Below are 25,948 nucleotides of genomic sequence, written 5' to 3'. Positions count from 1 at the left end.
GGACAGTGACACCAAAGGATTTTCTTTGCATTTGTGCTGTTGCACCTTGGTTTCTGATAAATTTTGGTTAGAAATCCCCTGAATGAGCAAGAGACTGAATGAGTAGCCACTGACTGGCTGCATTGTTCAGTGGGCAACAATAGCATCATTGTCTTCTGCCCCAGACATGCCAGTAAGTGCTCCATATTTTGCATTTCTGTTGAAATGAAGAGCTCCATGAAATAGAACCAGGGTGGGGAAATGAGGCTTTGTTTCTGGTGAGGTGACAGAGGCATTCTTTTAGAAACTCCCTCTCTGGCTTCTTATTTCTAACTCATTTGGCTGTAATTTCTACTGTCAAGGTCATTTAAATAGGCAGCAGGATGTGGCAAATGTGTTCCCAGAGGTCATGAAAAGCCTCTTTAGTAGAGCATGCTAGGCTGTGCTTCTGCCAGGTCATTTAAGCACATTTGTATTGCCAGTCAGATGATACACAGAGCAGTTCATGATTTTGTAATAAACTGTGCAACCTGGACCTTCAGTGTGTGCCACAGTGGGATACAGCACTTGGACTTGAATGGCAGAACAGTAATTCAGTAACAGTATTTTAATAGCATACTAATCTTTCAAATATGTGAAAAGAAGTGAGTTTATGAAATCCAAATATATTGTCTGGGTTCTTCCCTACTTCCACTCTTTTTTTACTTTCTCTGAAACCAGTTCATTCATGTGGGCTATCACTCACTTATACAGCTCTTGGTGTTGAAATTGTGCCATTTTCAATAAATGGTTTAGAGAAATTCTCAAAAGCAGATTTTATTCCCTTCTTTTTTCCATACCCATTCTCCATAGAGATAAATTAACCTTTTATCTTAGGAGGAAGTAAACAGAGACAGCATGATTGAAAGATTAGGAAAGACACCATTTCAGCCAGCTATTTTCAACATTAATGACAGAGTCAGAATTCCTTGGTCTAAACTCTTCCGATGCGTTACTGTGTGACTGTGATCAAATCCTTCCCTTTTCTCTGTCTCTCATTTTTTCCTCCCATACTAAGAAGCATTTGTGTTTACCTGGCATTTTACCTTTTCAAAGGACAATTCAAACCTTCTAAAAGCAGTGTGAAAAGCACTCAACTTTACCAGCACTGTTTCTGTTTAAATGTTGCCAGTCAGTCAATTCTGTTTGGAAATTTCCAGTGTCTGATTCCTAAATATGAAGGCTCAAAAGTTACACAAATCCAGATTGAGTGAAGCTACAAAATACAGCTCTTGATTATTTTGTTTAAAAATTCTGGTGTAAAAAAAATTCTGGTGTAAATGAAGGGTTTTTCTTTCTTCCCTCATATGCCTAGAGATCAGCTAGGAAAAAAAAATCTAGAGCAAATCAAATATTTAAAGTTGCCTGAGCTTCAAAGGCTTCATGTCTTCCAATCCTGGGAAGCAAACCACCAGCTTTCCCTAAAGTAGAGACTTTTCTGACACTGCTTTGGTGCAGGGGATGGGAATCTCTTTACCAGTGTTTTGCTTTTGATGTTGGTACTTCATTTTATTGGCCCTCTGTTGTGAGGTTTTTTGCTTATGCTTTATTCTATGCATTTATTTGTGTGTGTGTATGTTTTGTTCTGTAAGACGAATGCACTACCTTAAAGGAAACACTTCATAACTCTTAATCAGGATCATATTTTACTTTCATCACATCTGTGTTTATATTATTACAAGGCTCTTGAGTCTTACCATCCTCTAGTCTAAGCATTAATCGGTTTGGCTCACAAATAAATAAATGTTTGACTTTGTTTAACTCTTTTAAAAAAATACCGGCTTGAAAAAATTCTTTATCAATGGCATCTTAGAATAACTGTGTGTCAAAAAAAGGCATGGACCAAACAATACTGAGCTTTCTCTAATAAAAACTAAATGCAGGGAGTCATTCTAGTTTCTGTAATCCCACTGTATGAAAACAAATCTCCTGGCTATTGAGAGATACCTGGAGAGAACATGCTACTTTTTTTTATTATTTTTGTCACTTATTTGCCTTAGCTGTCATGCTGCACTTGTATACAGCTCTGATAAAACTGAGTGAAGCCTGCTAATCTATAATGTGGCAGAATGTTAGCTAGGAGGTTTTATAGTTAAAATTAAAGGCAGGCAAGCAGCTAATTCTTCTCATGGTTACTCAAATCAAGTTCTTGACTTAAACTGGGAAAGCAGAGAATTTTGCATTTATGTCTGCAGAGGGGGAAAAGAGGGAAATCGTTCGCTGGCTATAGGACTGAAGAGCAGAACAGTCATCTTCATGCCTAACACAATTGTACATTATTACCTGTGTCCCAGACATTTTTCAGACCTTCATGGAATAAATGTAGTTCCACCGTGGTAAGGGACTTGCTTAAATTATCATCAACTCGTGATTCAACATAGGATTTCTAAACTCTCTGACTGAATTTTTAATGTATTTGACTTCCAGTGAGGATTTGAGAATGCTCTTTGAAATAACCGAAGTGAAAATGTTATGAAGACCAGACAGTGAAGTAATACCATTTTGTAAATACATATAATAGCTGAAAATTGTTTACTTATCCTCCTTTTTGAGAACTAAGCTTCTGTGACCTCCGATTAATTTACCATTAGCCTGAACACACAATGAAAGTGAATGAAGGGGCAATTTGGAATGACATTTATCAGCTCTGGAACTGTCGACTTCTATTATTTCCACAAGGTCTTATGCTTCTTGGCTCCAGTGAGGGCTGTGCTGACTTGAATGAAGAAGAGCATTCTTACTACCAAGAATAGTTACAGTGGAGACAGCTTCATTGCTGGATGCCTAAGATGGAAAAAAACAGCTCCCCCATTTCTAACTTGCATTAAATGAGACAGAAACCACTGTTCTGCAGTGGAGTTGCACAAAACCTTCCCTTCACACCAGGTTACAAAATAAAGAGAACAGAAGAACTGAGGAGAGGGAGAAGGAGTGAGCAAAGTTAAGAAATAAACTGCATAGGGACAGGATAGCCAAGGGATTGAGTCAAAAAGACGAGACTGGAAAAAAACATTACAGCGCAAGGATGCAGGTTGGAATCCAGACTGACTTTGTGGCACATGAGAGCCATTCCCATCCCATTCCCACATGACTCCCTGTGGGCTGAAATGCTGCTCTTGGTCAGGTTTCCAGTGGCCAGTGAGCACACAGCAGCTTTTGCTGCCATATCTGAAATTAATCAGATGTTGTGACTTACGAGAAAGGTCAAGAACTGAAAATAAATGCAAGTAACCCCTCTTGGACTGGACTGAAACAAGTCTGTGGGCAGGTTTGCATTGGTTCTTCTGATGCTAGCTTCCAAATAGATGACTTTACTCTTCAGGGTTCCACGTCTGGCACAGGTCACTCTGTTGGAATGATTTGCTGGCAAGTTTGTACTCTTTTATGCAACTATCTTAGTACTCATATCATTACAGTTGCACTGTTGTGGGATTTATTTATTCTTTGATTCAAAATCAGTGGAACAGCAGAGGCAAGTCCCCTTCCATCTGTGGGAAGTCCCTTTCCATTTCCCTTGTTCTTTATTCTAACATGGATTAATTTGTATTCCTGTAAGGTAACGTATGCCTTCGTAAAATGACAGATGCTGGTTGAACTGGGTAGCATTTCTAAGGCTGAGGCTTAAGTGTTCTAGGAGATGAACAGAACAGTGCCTTCTAAGTGCCTAAGTTACTTCTGAGAAAACAGTACATATACTTCTCAATCCATTTTATGCATTGATTTTTTCACCCTTTATGCAGGAGTTTGGTCTATGACAGCTTAAATACCACTTTAAGAATAACAGCTTTGTCCATAATGTCCCTGATACATTTGTTTGCTAGGCTTTATCTTATTTTCAACCATGACTATTACAAAAGGGTAGAAATAATAGAAGTGCTTTGCTCAAAGCTTGCTTCTGTAAGGTAATGGAAAAGTTAGATGACAGTGCTTTGCAGACTTGTCCTGTGTTTTGAGATGGACATCCACATTGTACTTCCACAAGCTATAGGCAACTATAAAATCCTTTCTTTACTGCAGCACACCACCCTCTGTGGAAAAGAATCAATTTTATATGACTGTAGTTACATACACCTTAGTGGTAAAAGTAGAGCACTCAAACATTATCAGTCTAATTCCAGTTCTCTTTGCATTGCTCTAAGGTAGGAATAATTTTGTAAAAGTGAAGGTACTTATAACTTAGGGTGATCAGAATCTCTTTCATCAGTTCCTAGAGCTGATATCCAGTTGTGTCATGTAACACTTCCAGTAACTGAAGGATGGCATTCTTGAATTAAGCTTATATGTGATGGTTTGATTTAATACCATATCCATTAATTCTGGTTATTGAAAAGTCAGTTAAAATCACTTCTAAGATGTCCCCCTTACAGAAAATTTTTTTCTCCCTTCCATGTTCCTCCCCTCCTCGTTGTACTTTATTTTGGTCAAACAAAAATACATGACTTAGAATTTTAATGTGTAAAAAAACACTGTCTGTTACTTTGTGTAATCAGGCCAGGTTTAGTAATAATGCCAGTTACTCTGCAAAAAAATGTTACCCAGTTTCTCTATTTTACATAATAATAACTGCAGAAATCTTGGAAGTCCACCATGGCAGAAGATGAAAAAATTTAGGGGCTTATGCAGAGGTATGCAGATTATTGTTTCAGATTTTGTGGGGAAAAAAAAGGGCAGGTTCTTCCTGCTGTCTTGTCATGGTAGAAGAGAAGCATTTATTTCTTATGATGTGTTCCTGAAATTTTAAGCCTTGGATGTTCAGAGGACAGCACAGATATTTTTTTTAAAAAGCAACCAAACAAAAAACCCACAACCAAACAAAAATAAAACTAAAACCAACAAAAACAAACAACAAAACCTAAGAAAACCAAAAGAACAGCAAAAATACCGCAGCTGAAGACTTGTTCACTTACACACCTTTGTCCCATTTGGGTGGTTGAAAATGCTCTTCCGTTCTTATTTCATTCATCCTTGTGTTTGAAATAAATAACAATAAAATATAACTGTATAAATGCTATTAATTTTTATCATAAAAGCATTTATCCTATTGGTATGATTAATTTCTTCAGATGCAATTCTTATATAGAAAGTGCAAATGGAAGGTGTTCTCTGATTATTACATTCTAATTTTCCAGTTTATCTGTCATGTCAGTTTCACACTGAAATGACGAGATGGTATCATGTTTGATCTCAGCAAATATCATACAACCTTTTTGGCTTAGAAGTTCATATGAGCTGAAAACAACTGTCTTTGCTTTGACAGTGTTGTGCCAACAGCGTTTTTTTTTTTTTAAATAACATTCTTTCCTCTTTTGCTTCTCATAGGATGAAGTGGCCCAGCCTCTTAACCTTTCCGCCAAACCCAAGACATCTGATGGCAAGTCTCCCACGTCACCCACCTCCCCTCATATGCCAGCTCTGAGAATAAACAGTGGGGCCAGTTCACTAAAATCCTCTGTGCCAGCAACATTAGCTAGTCCTTCAGCCAGAGCTAACACAATAGGTAAGCTCAGTTTCATTTGCCCCTCCTTGTAATGATTGATGGATGTTATTGGGTAGTGGGTGTTTATCAGCCTGTGCCAGACAGTGGTCTATGAGCTGTCACTGGTTGACCATAAAACCATATTTGCTGATGTCAGTAAAGAAGGACAACAGACCTAGCATTTCAGGAGGAGTATCTTAACTTTTACAGACCTGGAAAACAGTGACCCATGTTATATCAGATACTGTGTTGTCTCTAAAAGTTAATAAATGTTGTTTGTTTAATGGCATACATTAAAGACAGTGGCCTGTCCAATAGGAGGCAATAAAAACCCATTATATTAGGCTGTGTCATCTAAAAGTGATGGATAAACTTTAAAATAATTCTCTTTAATCTATATGTGTAAATAAATATATAAATAATAATATATAAATAATCTATGGGCAAATAAATTTGCAAAATTACAGGTTTAATCTTTATTCTGCTAAAAGCCTGCATAGACCATTATTTTACCTTGGTTTAATAAGTAACACAGTCACCAGGTTAATTCAAGAAAAAAATAAGAACAAAAAAAAAAAGAAAGGAAAAAAAAAAGAAAGAAAAAGAGAAAAGAACAACAAAAAAAAGGTGAAGCTTTGACTAGCTGGTTTTACCATTGTTCCGCAAAGAAGTTTTAATTCTTCCTCCTGTCCAATCTTTTCTTGAAGACCATCTCAGTGACGACTGTCCTAGTGGTTATTTTACCAGTCAGATGTGTTAAAGGGATGGTTCTTTGTATGTGTTAAGTAAAATGTGTACACCCCACCATTCTTCAGCCTTCAAACTGAAACATTTTATCCCATGAAGGCATTGAATATAACCTGAATTAAGATTTCCAGGAATAGATCGAGCTTTATTTAGGTGAATTAAGTGAGATAGATTGTTCTTTGATACCATGTGTCTTGCTGCTCCTAAAGCATCTCCTGCTGGCCACTTTCAGAGATAGCACAAAGAATAAAAGAAGCCATAGGTCAAACCCATCAGAAGCTGTTTCTGCAACATGTCAGTGCTAGATACTAAATTTTTTTTCTGTCTCTGTGGGTCTCACCCCAGTTCTGTGTAGTGTATTTTCTCCCTACACCAGGAAGATCCATAGTTATGTCCAGAGTTCAAAACAGATCTAGCTCCCATTGTATTACTCTCCCACTGTGCACACATGGTAATTGCTAGTGTGATGGTTGCATGTATCAGACAGAGGATATGCTTTTATGCTTTTTAGAAAATATAGAAACTTTATTTGATGTGACATACTACAATTATATAAATATTTTGTAAATACCACATTTTTAATTGTTAATGTATATATTATTATTAGCCCTACATTCTAACTGTGTCAGGTAATAATGTATTTTGTCTTTTATTTGCTTGGTCCTGCTGCTCTCCATGCGCAATGCACCAAGCTTCAATTTTTTCCACATTAATTTTTTGTCCCTAAAAGAGTGACCATCACATTTAGGTGTGGACTTAAGCATCTGACCTGCACTGCAGTGGCAGGACATCTCTTTTTCTCTTCTCTCCAATCTTCTTTCCCTACACACATGATATTTTTCATAGGTTTGAGACCCCCGTAATTTACTTCTTTTAACAAAATGCAGATTTTGAAATGCTGTACCTGTAATGAGTGATAATGTAATTGAATAAAAGCTCTGAGGATGAATGGAGCTTTAAAGGTCACTCCTGTAAGAAGAATTAATATGTTATACCATTAATAAACCATGGAAAACTGTGGAGCAAAAGATAACATACTTAAGTTATTGTTAATGACATAGAGTTCACTGCTGTATATCTCTCAGCTACAAATATAGAAAGTGACTTTTTGAGGTTGCTGAGCAGTATCGTGGTGCATACTGTACGTATAAGATAATCAGTCCTTAACTCTGGTGGAGGAGCTGGACAGACGTAGCCTGCTTCTAAGCAAAGGTCTGTCCTTTAATGGAGGACCAGAAGAATGAAAGGCTTGGGAAAACTCTACAGGGTCTTTTCCTGCTAACTGCCGGGTCAGATCCAACCAAAATTACAGCAAGTAAAACTCGTTACCGTGTTAAAACCATTTGGTTGTCTTAAAAAAAGTGCACAGGTAATTTCAGATCACCCTCCAGTAGGGTGATCACCCTCCATTTTGATAGCATTTATGGCAAAGGGGTCTGTAAAAGTGGTAGGGAAACTGGATCACTTCTTTTATCTTGAGAGATGGATCCCTGCAGGAAAGGTCACTGGGAAGCACACAGTCCTTTGCCAGACAGTTACTTCCACCATTTAAATGACTGGGGCTGTCGGTGCAAGGGGCAAGTCGTCTGTCCTAGGAGTGCACAGCCCACTTTGCTGGGATGCAGCTGAGCTGGCATTTTTCTCTGACACTAGCTTCAAATTCAAACCATTCTCTGAAAGGAATTCTTCTGGCTGCTCCGTTCTGTGGAGAACATGGAGAAATGCTCATGTATTGTTCAGTTGTCTTTGGAGATGTAAACTTACAGCCTTCTGTGATTGCCAGTATAGTTACTTTTGGGCATACACTTACGTACTCCTTTTCTAGAGCTATCCTTATAGCTTATAAATTTTGCTACAGACTGAGCAGTCACAAATGTCGTGGCTTCATGCATGACTTTAAATCCAAGCATTTCTTTTTGGGAACAGGCATATGTCCGTGTACTAAAAACAGAAACAACTTCTCTCTGCCCTTTGCCATTATCTTCAACATCTCCATGCTAGTTTGGCAATCCTTGCAACTATGTGCATTTTATGTAATGCGGTTCCCCTCTCTGTCAATAATTCACCACCTACCCTAAACAACAATAATTTACATTCAACTCGCTTCTATATTAATCATTTCCCTGCACACCAGCATCTTGGCAGCTACTGAAAAACATAAGGAGTGCTTGCTTTTATTCACTGTCGTGTGCCAAACTGTCTCAAAGATAGCAGTATTCAGGAAAAGCCAAATCGTCTGGAGAAGGGCATGAATTCCAGTTTCTAGGCAAATTCAGCTGTATTACAGTTGAAAGTACTATACCTAGCCTAATCGAGAGCACAAGCAGCAGTAATGCTACTGTGCATTTGTTTGTTTGCTTGCTTCCTTTTTAATTTATTCTGACTATCTGCAAGCTTGATCAGTAATAGATTCAAAGTGGGGAAGAAACCAGGCAAGTTGATAAAATGGAGGTAAAAAAAAAAAACATCAGCTGGTAACACTATGCTGGTGCAGGTCATGCAGTTCCTTATGCTGGGAAAGCTGGAATTACTGGAATTCAATTGGCTGGGAATTACTGAACTGGGTCATTTGATAAAAGCAATGTGGATCAAGTTGTTTCATACAAAACTCTCAGTGTTCCTGGGTATTTAGCCAAAATCTAACTGTTAGTATAATTAACAGCAGTCAAACTACACAGAAACTTTTCTTTCTAGTTTTTGCCTGCCAAGGAAGGTGGGAATACCAATCTCATTCTGTCTGCAGTCTAAAAAAACCAACAATAAAATCCCAAACCAAACTAAAATCCTGACAGAAGCGAGGCACTGAACAAATCTGACATCAGCTTCTTCCCCTGAAATGTTTTAAGCATCAAGACAATGTCCTACGTTTTTTGGCAATCAGCAGATCAGATAGAAGAGTCTAGCAATACAACAAGGATGTGTAATCTGACATGATTAGACAAGGCTCTTTAGGAACAGAACATTCATAATTGAGACAAAGAAAGAGTATTAATAACACTTTCCTAACACGGCAGTTAGCCATTTTATATTTCCTTTCTTTAATCTTAGTGTTTTTCAACAAATCATGGGATTTAATAGCGTGTTTTGGCAGATTAGAGGATTTATGGCCCAGATGTTTTTTGTTCTAAAAATGGATTAGGGTGTAAAGTTTGCTGGAATCCATGGAACATGTTGAGGCAAGCCGGTCATTTTGTGTGTGATTAGTGCCTGCCTTCTGTCTCACAGTCCCTCCATCTGTCACAATTCACCAATGGATCTGGTTAGATTTAGCCTCATGTCACAAACAGAAGTCCCTTTTCTGGGCAATTTCATATTACAGATTCATTTTATGCCGTTTTTATGCCCTAGTTAAAAGACAGAAAGAAGTGTGTGCGTGCACACGCGTGTGGGGATGGGAGGTGGGGGGGGAGATTGATAGATATTAGCCTCTCCTTTAATATTTGAAAAATAGACTGGCGCTTGGAGTCTCCCATCAGTATTCTATCCTACAAATCACATGCAGATCATAATAAGTATAATCTATAGTACGCTAGAAGAAAAAAATGACAAAGTGTCACATTTAAAATTAAATAGTATTAGCTGTGCCGGTGATGCTTGTAACATTTTAAAAAGAAATAATTCAGTGACTACAAAGGCTAAGCCGTAGGCTGTGAATTTGCAGCAAAACAGTGGACATTTGACCTACTATTAGCAGCATGAATAGGAGTGGGAATGTAGGTCCATGTAGCTGTGGTTTCTTACACATTTCTGAATGACAGGTGGTGGTGGGGAGCATTCAGTGGATGAGGTTTCTCTTCCCAGCCATTATGCATTTCATATCTATAGCAAACCACCGCCACCTGTGGTTTATTTTAATGTATTCACAAGTTTTAAGAAGGGGAAGAATGAAATGGTCTATTTTTAAGAGTTTGGGATTGCTGGCATGATCAAAGCTTCCCCTAAGTCTTACCCAGTTACATCCTGCTGCATACAAACCACAGGGCTAACCTCTGCAGCATTAGAGAAATATTGAAACTAATGGGATCAAGTATCAGGACGATGACTTTGGCACTGAGGTTTCTCATGCTCTCTATCCAGGTGGCTCTATCATAGCGATCACAGAATTACAAAACGCGGATGGGTTTCTGGGCACTGCCTCTTAACTCTTTCTCATTAATGATGACAAAGTCTTGGTGCATTTCATCGATGAAAGCTAAAGTGTTTTCTTGTAACTTTCTTTTTTTAAGATATCCTTTCTTCTATCACGTCGTCAGGTTATTTAAATGACCATGATGCTGTTACTAAGGCAATCCAGGAGGCCCGACAGATGAAGGAGCAACTTCGGAGGGAACAACAGGTGCTGGATGGAAAGGTGGCTGTTGTGAATAGCTTGGGTCTCAACAACTGCCGGGCAGAAAAGGTGAGTTTCCAAGACTGCCTTTGCAAAGGGTCAGAGGTTGCGTTTGGCTCTCCCTATAGGCACATAGGTTCTTCCTCCTTTTTTCCCCTCCTTTTTCTTGCTCTATTTTCTTCTTCTCCACTTGTAAACAGAATAGTTACTTCTTTCAAAAAAAGGGTAAAAGCAAAATGAAAACCACAACCGAGAGATGACAGGAGAGAGAGACCTGGAGACCCTTGGGGCGGACTGGGGAGGAGGCAGGGATAGTTAAAGCTCACACGAGAACTTTGGAGGCCGCTAATTCTCTGTTCCAGCCTGTCAGTGTGTATTATGAGAAGGTGATCTTGGAACTCTCTGGGTCTAAGTGGAAATCTTGCTTTATGGAAATGCTTACATGTGTTTGTGAGATGAGCTGGATTTGGAAATATTCAAGCTTCTTTAGGAACATAAGCTTTGCTGATACTCAGGCTCAGCTTCTGGGTATTTAGCCTTATGAGGCTGTCATATATGATATTTTGTGACCATTGCAACGTAGCACTGTCATGTCACGTTAGATGACTTAACAAAATAGAAAAAAATGGAGAATTGACAACACAAACTGCACCAAGTATTTGCAGTGAAACTTAGGAAGCAGGAAGCATGGGTCTTGCCATCGCCTGTTTTTGAACTGGCCTATGAAGCTGTGTTATAACAAAATACCGAGAGTATGCTCCAGTAAAATGTGTATATACTGTAATCATCGTGTATGTGAAAGAGGCTGTGATTTGCTGCTTTTCTCTGGAAATACCTGATGTCTTTTCCGTGCACTGCCTTGGCCTACAGGAGATAAATAGACCTGCCAGTCCTTGCTGCCACAGTTCTGGTGAGCTGTCCTTATAATACTGATGCCTCAAATATACATCCGAACTCTTGTGTGTGTCTCACATATGCTTAGCAAGACTTTTTTCCTCAGTTCCTCTCTTGCCCTGCAATATTTTCTGATAGAGCTTTTGTCGTGCAGTACAGAGAAGATGACCTGTTGTTGCATTTGGTATAAACTGAATTTTATTGAAATTGCTTCTAGTAGCTTTTCACTGGAAGGCCCTGTGTGAATAGTGAGATAGGCAGATAAAATAGAATAGATTAAAATGATCAGCTATTTAGCAGAAACTTGAAAGTCAGTCATCCTAGGAAGCTTGTGAGTCAAACAATATTGTCCAGAAAGAGCAGATTGCTAATTTGGATAGCTTTCCGTTTTCCTTGTTTTTAGATGGAGTTTGATCAATAAGCTGTGAGAAGCCAGCAGTCTGGGTAATGAATGTTAAACGTACGTGTGAGTGTTTCACTAGTGTACTTTTTTCATCAGCCTATCCTGGGTGTAAGTGATGTAGAAATTACTCCAATTTCATGCACTTTCTTGAGACGGAGGGGAAGGAAAAAAGAGGTCAGTGTAATAGGTATCTGACTGTACATACAATTTCTCCTAGAAGACTGAGACTACTGGTATGGGGAGAGAGAAAGGAAGAGAGGGACAGAGTATGTTTACAGCATTTCACCTAGAAGAGTACCAGAAGGGAAAAGGGAAAAAGCAGAGTGTCGGATATAAGAAGAAGCGATCACAAGCACAAAGGAATTTATATTCAAATATTTAAGCATTCTTGAAAGGATGCTCGGAGCAGAAATTTCTTTTCTCTGCTCCCCATGTAGAAATGACTTTAACACTCAGCCAGATGCTAATGCAAAGTGACTCAAGCTATTCCTCGCAAGCATAGCTAAATTGCCGTTATTTGTTAAGCGCATTGAATTCAGCTGTGGATACAGCAGTTGGTTGCATTCAGAAAGCATCTGTACCCTTTTTTTCTTTTTTCTCCTTTTTTTTTTTTTTTTTTCTTTTTTTTTAATCCTTCCGAAGCAGAGACAACTCTACCTATCTCCCCCCCTCTCCTCCCTTGTGCTGGCTGGGAATTGTCAAGTGACAACCGACCAAATCCTTTTGGACAGGAAGCCTTCATCCTGAGTTCTATATACTTGCAAAGCAGGCCTTGTGGTTGGATCAGGAAGCCCATTAAAAGCACTTTGATGGTATGGAAATTCATCTTCATGAAGCACCCAGGCCCCTAAGCAGCATGCTGTTTAGCTGTGGTTACAGATCAGTCATTCACATCGGAGGGCAGTAATTGTGCTGACGGCTTGTTCGGCAATGGAAGTACATAAAATAATCCCAGGCCCTCCACCATGGCATTGCGAGTTAATCTTCTTTAATACAGATCAGCTGTTGTTCTAACACATGACTTTATGCTGGCTCTAGTGACTCTGCACAGCCTTTTGATTAAGTAACAGGAGTGGAACCATCTGCATTCACTTTATTCTGTTGCTTTCCTATTGTTGGGATTCTCCTTAGGCCTTCTGTTTTCACTTCTCACCCTCTACCCCAGTTGAAGTTTATTTTCCTCTCTAATTCATGCCTCCTGGTGGGCTCGTGGAGGGCAGAGAGGAGTTATTTTACAAGGTAGCAGGAAATAAAAACTGTTTGCTCAGTTGAAAATTTCTCTGAAGCAGCTGTAGGGTTTGGGACTTCTGATACTGTAAGTGCCAAGACTTTATCAGAGTGCACTTTTTTTTTTTTTTTTTTTTTAAGTGGAATTGGGAAAGAACTAGAACCAAGTCTGAGTTCTCCAAGACTATAACAGCATTTGAGTTGCTGGGGTGACCACTAAAGGTACTAAACATGAGTCAAGAAGTTGCGCTTTTTAACTTGTAGGATCTCCTGACCTGTCTCTGGTGTTTGACCTCACAGAGGAAAAGATGTAGGCTGTAAAGCTGAAGTACTTCTTCTCCTTTCCCATAGATGCTTTAGGCTGCCCGCTGACTAGCCAGCTGTGAAGTTCAGATCCAGACAAATACTCCAACTTCTCAAAAGTTTGTGTCTGTTTGATCTAAGACTTTAAAGTATTCTCTCCTTTTAAGAGCAAGATTTGAGAGGAGGGCAGTTGTTGCCAATTTAAATTAAATTTTATTCTGTTTCTCCCTGTTTTCAGGAGAAAGACAAAGAGATAGTTGGGAAGGCGGGTAGTGAGAAGCTGAGTGCTGCAGTGCTACCACCAAGAGCTTCCTGTCAGAAGCTCAGGGTCTCAATGGGGACTTCGAGGCAACAGCCCCCTGAACTTTTGGGACATGATGTTTGCGCAATGGTTGCTTCCTGACAGAGATTTTGAGGTGGAGGTTGGAACTATAAGAGGGTTTAGCCTAGTGTAGCTGTGTGACCAGAGGCCTATTTGTACTTAGAAATGTACATTATGTCTCTAGTAATGTTCTGCATAGTTAAGACTCTCCTTCCTGTAGAGTGATCCCAATCTTTATGGGCAGCAATCACTGATCTGAGGCTATCTTACATCTTCTCCTTTCTTTGTTGCCGTGGCTGGTGTAGTTACAGAAACCTGTGATTCTCTGAAGCCTGTTGAGGGTTGGTTTTTATTTCTTGGCATGAATTGCTGCATCAACTGACCAGGGAAGGCAGGCAATGTGCAGTCTTGAACGTGTATGTTAGACTCATGGTAGGGATTTATCTGTCAGGGGTAGCTGGGCAGGTTCTAGGCTGGAAAATCATCTTTGTGAGACTCTGTTGTCTGGGGCCTTTTCTCCACACATGTATGTAACCTGTTACCTAGTTTGTGTTCCCGTATGGGTTGATCCCCATGGACAGCCAGACCTGCCAGCTGTAAGGCAGAAATGAGAGAGGAATTTTGTGGAATTGGGTAGAAACTGTATAAAAGAAGTCATAAATGAGAAATTTTTTTTTTAAATAGCTAGGATGATTTGGGTGAGTCATTTTATGGGCACCCAACTTGGACCATCTTGAGGGATTTGATTTTCAGAGGATTACAGTAAAAGCTATGAGCATCATGATGAACTTGGATTTTACTAAGACCTATTTTAATTGCAAATGCTATAAAACATATTTTTACATCACTTTTCTTGGAAACATTTCCATGTATAAATGAGAAGTCTGTGTATATGTTTTTATGGTTTCTTGGAAACCCAGGAGCATAGTTTTATTTGTAATTGTCATCTACAGTTAATTATAGTTTGATATGTACTATACATAAACAGTGTTACCTTTTATACAGGTAGCTTAGAGTCTGGATTGTCATCTAGTGCAAACCCCACAGCGGGCAGCATCAGCAATCTATTTGCTCGGCCTCAAAGCTGCCTGTTCCTTTGCAAAGGAGTTGTACACAAACACCAAGAGCCAGCATGTGTGTGCATGCATACAAGCCTACGGTGCACTCTTGCAGAGATACACAGCACAAACATGCACTGAGTGAGCCAATAATTTTCTGACTCCAAGTCAGACTCTCAGGCACTTGCCTGTGCACCCAGGTAACTATAAAAAAAAAGAGGGAAGGAGGCACACAAGCAGGTATTTGAGCACGTGTCAGTGCACGCTGGTACAAACACAGGTAACCAGGTTCTGAACACTGATGCCTGCTGCTGCAGGACCTGGTGGCTGTGCAAGGGGCAGCTGTGCAAGGGATTGCAGCCACACAAGTGTTTCAGATGCTGTGCACTGACACAGCCACACTGGCAGCAGGCTCTGAGGTGAGTGCATCCCGATACGTAGACATCCTGTGCTGGAGTGTTTCTTAACCTGTGATAGAAGTTGTCCCTGTTGGCGCTTGGAGTGTGTCCTTTTAAAAGGCTCTGACATGTACTTGTCTGCTGGGCTGGAACTAAAGAGCTATTTGTAACAATATTTCTTCCAGCATTGTAAGCAGGGACCTATTTATTACTCATTCTTATGGAACACCGGGTTCAGGATGCCTTTTCTCCCATTCCCACCCACCCCTCCTCCCACCATCCTTCCCACTCCCATCCCCGGCTTTCCCTCTTCCCCTTAAGAGAGTGCCAAACATGAAATGACAGTGACCAATGTTGACTTAATGTGGATGTTTAATAATGAAAAAAGTGTGTCAGTTCCAGCGTTAGTTACAAATGGCAGTAAGTATATCGGGTGGCAGCACTGTAATAATTTTACATCCATCATTCCTTCCTGATGCCTCGCTGGCTGCCTGATGGATGGGGAGAGCAGAGTTAACTCTTAAGAAACTGCTGTGATCTGCTGAGCTGAAATGAATTCTGTCCCTGCTCTCCCCTCAGGGAGGAGGGAGATATTAAGACTCTCAAACCTGCAGATCCTGCTGTCTTTGAGAAATAAAACACTGGAGCTCACTTTACTAAAGGTGTAAAGAGGAGCTGGTTTAACACATGGGATTTACATTTCTTTTGCAGTAGATGGTTTTGCTTCAAATTAACTTTTTTTTTTTTTTTTTTTTTTAAATTTCCCCTAATGGTTAAATTTGAACCAGAAATTCAAGAAAAAGCTGGAGGACAGAAGAGCAGGAAGGGAAAGAAAATAGAACAGTTGGTAAAGCAGTCTGATCCCATGCTTGCAGCAGACACTACCTGCAGGTCAGACTAGAGCAAATAAGTTGTAATGACTGAAACTGGGCAAAACAGGACCTGGTACAAGCCTGGCTTCCCAAACAGGAGAAACCTTATTGGAAATAAGACCAGAGGTACAATACTAACATCATAAACCAAAGCACTTAATACAAGTTAAAACCTGCCCATTTATATAATCTCTGTAGTATTTTACTGGAAAAATACTTCAGCATTCCCAGTGACTAGCAGAAGCTGTAGTACCCACAGACATTACATACACACCCACTTATCCCTGCCAGCTCAGCAGACTGCTAATATATATGTCCTGTAATTTGTAGCCCACTCTGTTCCTCGCTGTCCCATAAAATATTAGGAAAGCTGATCAGTGTAATATTTTTGTTCTTTTCTCACAGTGTGAACAGAGATCCTTCTGTTTGGACTAACTGTTATACAATATGGGCCGAGGGAGTATCTTGCAGAAAATGGACTGTTACAGTCTCACAGCACAAAAGTTAATATATTATCCTAAAAACTCAGTGTCCCTTTCTTATTACCTTTTTCCCTACCCTCTTCCTAATTTTGTCTTTCTGTAGTTCTTCGCCAACAGAAATTCTTGTATGCAGGCTGCAGTCCTCTTTGTTAATGCTATCTGCATATAGCAGACACTTTTCAAAAAGCATGACAAGAAGGTGAGCAGGTATTATGTCATCACCCATCCATCACCCTGTGTGCCAGCCTTTCAGTAAGTCAAATCAGCAGGCTCAACAGGATCATTCATGTTCAGGGAGTCCTCTGTTCAACGGGACTACTCTATCCATTGTCTTTTCTCCTGAAACTTTTCTCAAATTTAATTAAAAACACATGTCCAGTTTGCACACCGCAAAGATCAGAATTGGGTTTGCCCAGCACTGGTAACTAAGTATTAAGCATTTTGATTTTATTCTGCTGAAAGCTTACTGCTTTTTTCTTCCACCCCCCAAAACCCCATCTTTTTTGCCATTTGCCTTGTGGAGCTTGTGTATATTTATATTTACAGCCTCTGCATTTAATGGCCACATGCCTTATTTTCACAGATGGCCAGTGGAAGACTTCCCCTCCCCCTTTTCTTTTAGTAAAGCCTGCCTTTGGTTTTGCTACTTTTGTCACCGTGCCACTGCTCTCAGTTAGCAAGTGCCTACGCATGGGAGGGAGAGATTCTGCAGTAAAGATCTTTTATATTCCCACAAGGACATTTGTTCCTTTTTTTTTTTTTTTCTTCCCCCATCGTTGACCATCATCTATTAAATGCCCAGATATGTTTTTCCTAGAAAAATTAAGTGTGTGTGTGACTTCAGTAAGTGTCATTTCAATCATCGTTAATGGCAGGGATGCATGGGCAGGGTTAGCTAATAAAAAATTAAACATACAGAGGGAGGGACAAATTCTTCCCATGGATGTGTGCATGAAGCTCTCACTGAAGTCAAGACGAACAGGTAAAGAAGCAAGGGGCCCTGTATCCTTGAAGATGCTGGAGTCTGAATGAGAATTTAAGTCTTCATTCACTCCAAAGGGCAGAGATTAGAAACATTCACAGGCTAGTGTGGATCAAGGAGGACTGCAGTTGTTTATACCTTAGTGGAAATTTTATTAAGCCAAATAAATCTGGATCAACTTCCTTCTGAAAGAAAAACGTACAGTTGATTTGGAGTTCTTGCTATGAATTTCAAGCTTTTTGACTCTTCTAGGTTTAAGTTCCAAGCTGTGCCCTACAGCTACAAAAGCTAATTACTTCCTGAGATTTTATTAGTATTTTTACATAATTACATGCCTCCAATAGCTCAGGCTGTCAGCACATTGAGGGTTCTAGCTAATCTTCAGTTTCACAGAGGCTGAGCCTGATTCCTCTGTGAATGGTGTTCACTTGGCTGTGTGGCAAGTAGCCTGGTTTGTTTTGGGAGTGCAGAACTTTACTTTTAATTGTATCGATGCTGATGCTGGGGAGCAGACAAACTGAACCTTACTGCATGACTGGGAAAATGTCATGGTTTCCTGGTTTCTTTCTTAGGAGATAACCTAGATAACATCAGCTTCTTCACTAGAGGGAGAGGAAATGTAAGCAAAGGTGCTGCAGCATTCATAATTTTAATACCTTCAAGAGAAAACCAAGAAGAACAGTCCATGTGTCTGTAATGTTGCTGTACAGTTGGGTCACTAGTTGCTTAATAAACAATTTCCACGAAAGCAGAGACTGTATTCTTGCTTTCTCTTTATGTGCTTTTTGACCCTCTTTCCCCAGATACCCTGCATGGGTTGTGATTTTAATCTTTTTTCATTTTTTGTTGTGCCACCTCTCCTCCATGCCTTGCTGATTTGTTGTAGGAACTCTTTCTGACTTACTGTAAAATCCTTTAATAAAATTTGCATGGCAGATGTCGTTCAGAGATCTCAAAACTCTTCACAATGGTGGGAAAATGTTACAATCTCCATCTTGCTTACCTGGGCAGACTAAGGTGAGGTGGCTGAACAATTAACAATTCACACAAAGTTACAGAGCATGTCCGCCCGGAAAGCAGCCTAGATAGGAAACTGGGTCATGTAACTCTTAACCTATTAGCAGTCAGTGGATTACAGCAGGATCTGGTTGAGGGCAATGTCTATGCCCACACTGGAAAAAGCTTTCATAGGAAGGAAGTAATTTCTCATCATTCTGCTTTGCTTTTGGTTCCTTCTTAATTCTTCTTTAAGGTAATGGGATGGGCCATCCCTACCTGGGGTTTTTTTGTTATTGTTGTTTAAAAATCCTGATTTACACTATCTCTTAGAGCTCGTAACCAAAGAAAAGGACTTCTATTGCTACTTCCCATCAGTTTCTTTCCAAGTCAGATAATATATTTTACTGAGGAAGTCATTCTTTCTTGGATAAAGTATTAAAAAAAAACCCACTCTTAGGGACCTGACCCCTGCCAAGTTACTGAGGATTTTCCTCTTTTTATTTCAGTGACTTTATCTTGTCTTTAGTGCTTTGAAAGGTACTGACTTGAGAGGCCTCAGAAATCGAAGACCTATGTCCAAAACATTCAGCAAAGAACATTACTATACTAATTTCATCAACTTCCCCCTGTGTGACTGGTTGTCTCTTCCTGAGAGGAGAGTAGTTAAATGCCCAGACCTACTTGATCTGTCTGATTTTTTTTCCCTATAATACCTCATAGGGTACCTCTCTACTGAGTCCATATAGCACTGCATGTAAATTACAAATCAGATGTAATGATTCCCAGGCAGTATTCAGCCAACCTAGATTTGAATATATACTTTAAACCAAAAGATGTGGTTCCTTTACAAAGTGATCTGGACCATATTAAGACTGAAAGTAATAATTCTGAAACAAGTACCATAAAATCAGAAGAGCCACAAATAAAGAACGTAGTTTTATTTTCTTGCTTCTAGTGCTTTTTTTAGGTTCTGTGGGTGGATTAGTCCATGAAAAAGTGAGATCTCAGATAAGCAAAACTGAAAGAGCTGAGGGGGAGGTGAACGCATTGTTCTTAATACTCAACTTTGATGCAACAACAACAAAAAAAATCTCCCAAATGATAAATTGCTGGGACATTATAAATAATCTTTCATCTTCTTTGGTGGTCCACAGGGTTTATATAATTGGAAGGCTGAACCCCTTCTTTGTTGTTTCTTTCCTTTTCATTAGTACAGTAGAAGACTATAAAAGTGTGCAGCCAGAAGGATTTTAACAATTACTGAGTCAACATTTAAAAGTCTCACTCTATTTTATCATTTCATGCTTGTGCTTTTTATGGGTTTTGCAGCCCTGCAAGTGTTACTTTAGCCATGTCCATTGTAATGGTAGATCTGTAGTTGTTCTTTTTGGTTTTTTAATTTTATTTTCTCTAGTAACATGTGCCATCAACAAGAGCCACAGTTCCATACTCCCAAAGAAATTATAAACCTGTGGTTATAATTTTTAGATAAGATTCAGGAGTGCTAGTTTCAGTTTCTAAAACTACCAGTCTTACTAAGGAACCTTTGGCAAGTCACTTAATATGTGACTCTGTTTCCCATCTGGTAACCAGAGTTAATAATGCTGCCTTTGTGAAATTTTGTGGCTAAATTCACTGATGAGTGCAAAATACTTGGGCAATGTGATCTTTTACACAGAAAAACCTAAATCTAAATAGAAGATCCCTCGGAAAAGAGCCAGAAATTCTCTTACAGCAATTATAGGTGCAACATGATCTATATTGTAACGTGCTTTGGACTGAGACATAGACAGTGTGTACAGTGCCTGTTCTGAACTACCATGGCATTAATATGCAGGAGTAGTGCCTGGGCTGCAAATAATTCATCATGTGCAAACCTCTGCTCACACTGCTTACTGCTGCCAGTGGTTCCTCTAAGTTCTTCCAGCTCTCTGTCATCCTTAATGCCTGCCTACCTCATGTTTTCCACATTTTGAAAGACTGTGGATGAAGATTTATAACACGAGCTATTCTGATGTTTATTATTGCAAGAGGCAGAGAAATTGCACAGAAAGATTACTTTTACAAAATCTTCACTCATGTCAGATGTAGGCTAAGTCTCTTCACCTTTTTTGGGCGCTAAGGAAAATATCATGATGTTGAGTGGATAACACCTGGCACCACCGGTGCATCTGATTATTAAAGATATTTTTCTGTCATAAAACAGAAGTGAACTTCCATTGTGGGATCACAGTCTAGCAGGTAATCTGTGTAGTGCATGAAGATTTGGTGCATATTGACCAAAGTCTGTGTCTGAATGGTTGATATTTACTGGGACTGGCTGAGAGGAGACTTTCTGCCTCAGCACTACAAACCACAGTAAATGGTGTCACAGGCCCTGCTCAACAATCTCAGTGTATTTGAAAATACCACCTTTAGAGTTTTAGATGTGGGAATGCTCCCCACAGAGCAGGATGGTAAATAACTGGACAAACTGCACTTGGAGAAGGAATGGGGAAAACTAAAAAGGACAACAGCAGGCTACCATCTGTTTCTTTTCACATATTGACACTGAAGGGAACAAAGGTAGCAGGCACTCTGTCCACCAGTGTATTTGTAATTCTTAGTTACAAGAACTGATCAGTGAGTTTCTCCCTGCAGTCCATACCTAACTGTGTTTGGCTGTCTCCAGCCACTCTACAAACACTTTTTTTTCCCTCCTGACCATTCGGTTCATTTGGAGTAAGAAAAGCAGGAATGTGAAGAGATGTGCCATTGAACGCTCCTCCTCTTGTCTTTTAAGCTGGCTGTATCTCTGCAGGCATCCAATGGAGAGGAGAAATATTCATATTGGGGGGATGGGGATAGGGTTAGGGTAGCAGAAAAGTGAAGAGTGGACTGCTTCAGCAAAGCTGCTAACCTTGAATTATGCAATCGGAAAAACAGCTCTTGCCAAAATACAATCTAAGGGAGTTCAGAGTACTGTCAGTGTTTGCCAAATACCCCAGCCAAAAGGATGTCTCAAAGAGGGGGAGGAGGGATCCGTTGCCATATGCCCAGCATTCTCAGTATTCGGGAAGAGCTGTGGAGTCTTTCAGGAGAGGAGGCGAGCACATGGTCCCAGGTGCACCCTGAACATTGGTACCATGATCCAGCACAAGGCAGGAACAGTGAGGTTAGAGGGGAGTAGGCAAATCAATCAAAATTTCCTATATTTCTCAAACCTTCCAAGCTTTTGCTTCACGTTTGTGTAGTAGTGGGAGGAGTTCTGGCAAATGTGATCAGGCTGTTCTACATATGTTTTGACTCTTCTTGGTTTATGTTTCTTCTATGAAAGAGACTGCAACCAAGTTCTTGTCATTTTTAAATCAATGTTTTGTTAAACTATGACAGCTATCCATGACAGAGAGCCAAGTAACTTTTGCAGCTGACCACAAAATTGAGTCTGACTTGCAGTGCTTAGTCATTTTTTATATTTTTTTTTCTACATGACGCATCCCATGTGTGTATGTGTTTTTCATTGTTCTTTCAAATATAATTAGAACATTGTTAGAAACTGTGGTACAAATCCATGTTCTCCAGCAGATTACTTCCTTTGATTAATAAACTTTTAGAAACTTTTCATCACATTATGGATATTGATGAGACTTCTCCAGTTATATTTGAAGAAATGGGCTATTGTGGGATTGATTGCTCTCTACAGTATTATCTTCACTTGTTTGCCCATTTTAATGATCCCAATTAACAGAGCTCTCGCTTCCTCTGCAGACAGTCTCTCCTACAATCCAACAACAATTACTATTAGGATAGTTTCTCCCAACCTCTGCTGAAGTTCTTCATAAAGGAGAAAGTTGCTTATAAAATGTCTTTCAGCCTTCTGGGGCCTGATCCAAAATTCAGAAATTCAGAAGAAGAGAAATCCTTCATCTTTAGCAAGAAAACTGTATGTTTCCCCTCCTGCAAGAGCAAAACCATTCCTTACCATTTGTTTCCCTGCCTTATGGAGTCTGATTTTCAGCAGGTCTCACAAACAAGACTTGCCAGCACTTTCCTGGGTCTGGACCAGCCTTGCTTGTTCATCACAGCACTGTTGGTTCTAGGCTGCAATGGATGCTGCTCGTGCATTACTCATGAGGATGAATGGCATTTTTATATCTGGGTTGTGGGGCAAATCTGAAGCAAAGGGATTATCACTCTGCTTATTTTATTTTGCTTTAAGAACCTGAAAGCATGTATGCTTTCATCAGCTGAATACTCTTCCCCATTTCTTTCTCTGACCAGTAAGACAGTTGGATTTGGTACTTAAGATAGTGATAAAATAAGTTTAAAGCACGGTCCAGTGTAGTGGGCAGGAAAGTGCATGCTACTTTATTTAAGCGTGCTGCCGAACCCAATGTACGTGGTCGCACTGAATGGTGCCACAGCTTGCTGCTGTTGACACAGCTAATCCAACACTGCAAAGCAGAGGCAGTCTTAAAAAATGTGTAATTTGCTGTTGAATTAGGATAATGGTGATAAATAGGTCCTCGTTTTGTGTAAACTTGAGACCACTGTGCATCTCTTGTCTGAAGGTTCTGTGAGAATCAGCTGGCCCAGCAATGTCAGCAGGTTGCTGGTTTATATGGGGTCAGGGATTAAAAGATATTTTCCCCTTTGTTTCTCTGGAGTTTCTATAAATACTTTCTCCATCAACTGAAAGACTGTAGGAAAGGTAAAGAGATGCTCCCATCAAACAAACAGCAGTATGTCGTCAACTGAATGTTTTCAGGGAAAACAACATGGGAGTGTTGCTTAGCTCCTTCCGAATATTTTGTAATGGAAAATGGATTGGGGAAAATCAGCTGCCATGTGTTTAATGGGAAGAGTGTTTCACAGGAAATCAGAACGCTGCTTATGTACAGCCAGGCTTTTCCATCCTGCCAGGGTGTCCTTGATCTCTTTCTGCTCTCCTAATGCTGTTTCAGAGGCTTAGGAAAGAGCAGGCCTCAGACTTATTCTTGTCTGAGTACTTTTTAAACACAGACATTTCTAAACATTTAACTCAGGAAAACAAAGCTGGCAGTTTTGACATCCTCTTCTTTCAAGAGCAACAACTGAGAACTTCATGACTGCAGAAGTTCTCTTTAACTTTCACCTGATTTAATTAAATTTTCCACGTTTTAAGTAGCAGGGAGCAAACTGTCACCATACTGAAAGGGTGGTCTCCACACTGGCTGGTGTTTTGGTTGTCTGGAGATCCACCTCTGAGCTCTGCGCCCGGCAGCTCAGCACTCATCTGGCATTCCTTTGGAGCCCTTCTTCGGTCATGCCTGCGCTCTCTGACTTCATCTAATGTGACTGCACCTCAAAAATGCAAAACTTAGCCCAAGATGGATAGCAGCAGAACATCTGTAGTCTTGTTAAGTCAGGCTCTGATAAACGAGGCGTACCCGGTGCGTACCTTGCAGACAGCGTGCCAGAGTATTCGCTGACCTTAAGACTCAATCAGATCATCTCTGCAGAGCATGGCTCTGGATGTAGCTGCCTCCGACTTCAGCAGCTGCGTTTACTGCATAAAGAAAAAGCTGTTAAGCCTGTGCCCTTTGCGCTCTCAGCTCTGTTTCTCTAAGAGGTTTATACATGATTCAAGAAAAGTCTGCGTCAGAGTAGCTCCCCTCCCCCGTCATACACCCAACCATAGGAGATGTTCTTTTATATATTTTGGGTTGGTGGCAGTGTTTTAAAGTGAATTCTGACAATTTTTTTTTAACTCTTATAGCTATGAAGTTGATGGTAAATAGAGGGTTTTTTTGAGGAAAAACTGTTGACTGGTATTATGTAGCTGAGATCCATTTGGAAGAAATACAAAGTCAACTTATTCCTGACTTGCTGTCTGCTGACGGGCTGCTTTGGAAGTGAGAGCTGATATAAAACTGGTAGATCAAAGAGTTTGGTAAAACTAAATGCCTGAATAGTTCAGGTGCTTATTTGAAGCTTCTCCAGGCTTTCTGGATCTGCTGTGCCTGGAAATGTTACAGTAACCCTTTTCCTTATGAGAGCCTGACTCGGCTGCATGAGGTTTTCCTGCAACAACTGAGAGGATAGCTCATCTTGCACACTTTTGGTGGCAATGTGCCTGCTTATAGACAGAGCACCAGGAGCACAAATGGGATCCACAATGAAAATCAATGTGAGGAGCACTCAAGTTAACCTCACATTTCCTAAACTGTGCGAGCGTATGAAGCCGAGCAGTTTAGCTTCCTTTCAAACTCTCTCAGGAAATTCTTTTTGAAATGACTTACATGAATTTGAACTGTTCTTTGAATTGCAGATGCAGGAACATCACATCATGGGAAGCATTTCTGTATTCATATTGTTCTCTTTTCTGTTTTCTTCTATAATACAACCCAGTGACATTATTAGGCTACACAGAATAGTTGTAAGTCTCCAGTTGCATGTGAAATCTTGAAAGTTCTTTTAGTTTGTTGATCTTTTACAGTCGTCAGGAGTGGAACAGAGCAACAAAATAGAAATCTTACAGGAAGATGCTCAAAATAATATTTTTGGCTGGAGCCATTTTATTATCATTCCGTATCATGTCATTTTCTTATCTTTTAAAAAGGCACAGTGCCTAACATTTTGAAATGCTAGTATTGCTTCCCTCGTAGACTTATTTTTAAACATATGATTGCCAGGAAGATAGAATGTTAATGAGTAAAAATCATAGGGAAAACAAAAACAGTTGGAAAATAGAACACCGTTGTATTTGTGAAGTCAAACAATTCGGAGGGGAAATGAGGTGTTTTGAAGAGAACATTGGAATTAATGGCCCTGGCGTGTTGTTCTGGCAGTGCCTTTAGACACCGCTGCAGCCTGACAGATGAATTGGCAGCACGCACCAGCCTGTTGCAATCCAGGGTTCACAGATAGTTCTGACTGAATGAAAGAGGGACGGGGTGTTAGAAGGGTTGGGCAAAACAGTCTGGACAAGAGCACAAGCTGCTGCCCAACTATCATGCTTAAATCAGGCTGACCCCTCTCCCAAGGTCTGAATAAGGTTGAACTGCAGGGTGTTGGTTTTTTTCCCCTCTGTGGGCTGCTTCCTAAAATAATTGCCTATTTAAAAAGAAAAAGGGCAAACTCACCCATGTGTCCACACTTTGATTACAGGCTGGGAACAGAGTAAAATAGTAAATACATTGCAAAAGAATGAGTATAATCTAAACTTTCAGTCCAGCTTTGCAGTCCCAGGGACAGAGAGAGTTGAAGTATTCTTCAGATGTGCAGCCAGTTTTATCATGCCTAACTAAAGCAATCTTGTCAACACTATGAAATTTGCTCATGATGAGCTAATAAGCAAGTATTAAAAAGGACTTGATAGAGTCTGCAACTATATCTCTTCCAGAAAAAAATACTATTATGTGCTCTTAAAAACCTGGCTAAGTAAACTGTTGTGAATGAAATGTTATCCAGCTTCCT

At 39.9% G+C, this 25,948-nt stretch overlaps 1 protein-coding gene across 2 annotated transcripts in view; it reads left to right on the top strand.

The window, feature by feature from the left end:
• SOX5 (SRY-box transcription factor 5) overlaps nucleotides 1-25,948 on the top strand; it is a 289,213-nt gene that overhangs the window by 251,374 nt on the left and 11,891 nt on the right. Inside the window, exons 10-11 of one of the 2 annotated variants that reach the window (XM_030468324.1) lie at nucleotides 5,338-5,515; nucleotides 10,495-10,640. In XM_030468324.1, coding sequence (XP_030324184.1) covers nucleotides 5,338-5,515; nucleotides 10,495-10,640 — 324 coding nt within the window. Of the gene's footprint in view, nucleotides 1-5,337; nucleotides 5,516-10,467; nucleotides 10,641-25,948 lie in introns of both variants that reach the window. The other variant, XM_030468323.1, reaches the window with a different exon arrangement.

This window comes from Calypte anna, chromosome 1 (genome assembly GCF_003957555.1).
Source record: "Calypte anna isolate BGI_N300 chromosome 1, bCalAnn1_v1.p, whole genome shotgun sequence".
In the NCBI taxonomy this organism is placed as follows: Eukaryota; Metazoa; Chordata; class Aves; order Apodiformes; family Trochilidae; genus Calypte; species Calypte anna.
The sequence above is the reverse complement of the archived record's forward strand: the minus strand, read 5'-3'. Positions and strand labels throughout refer to the sequence as shown.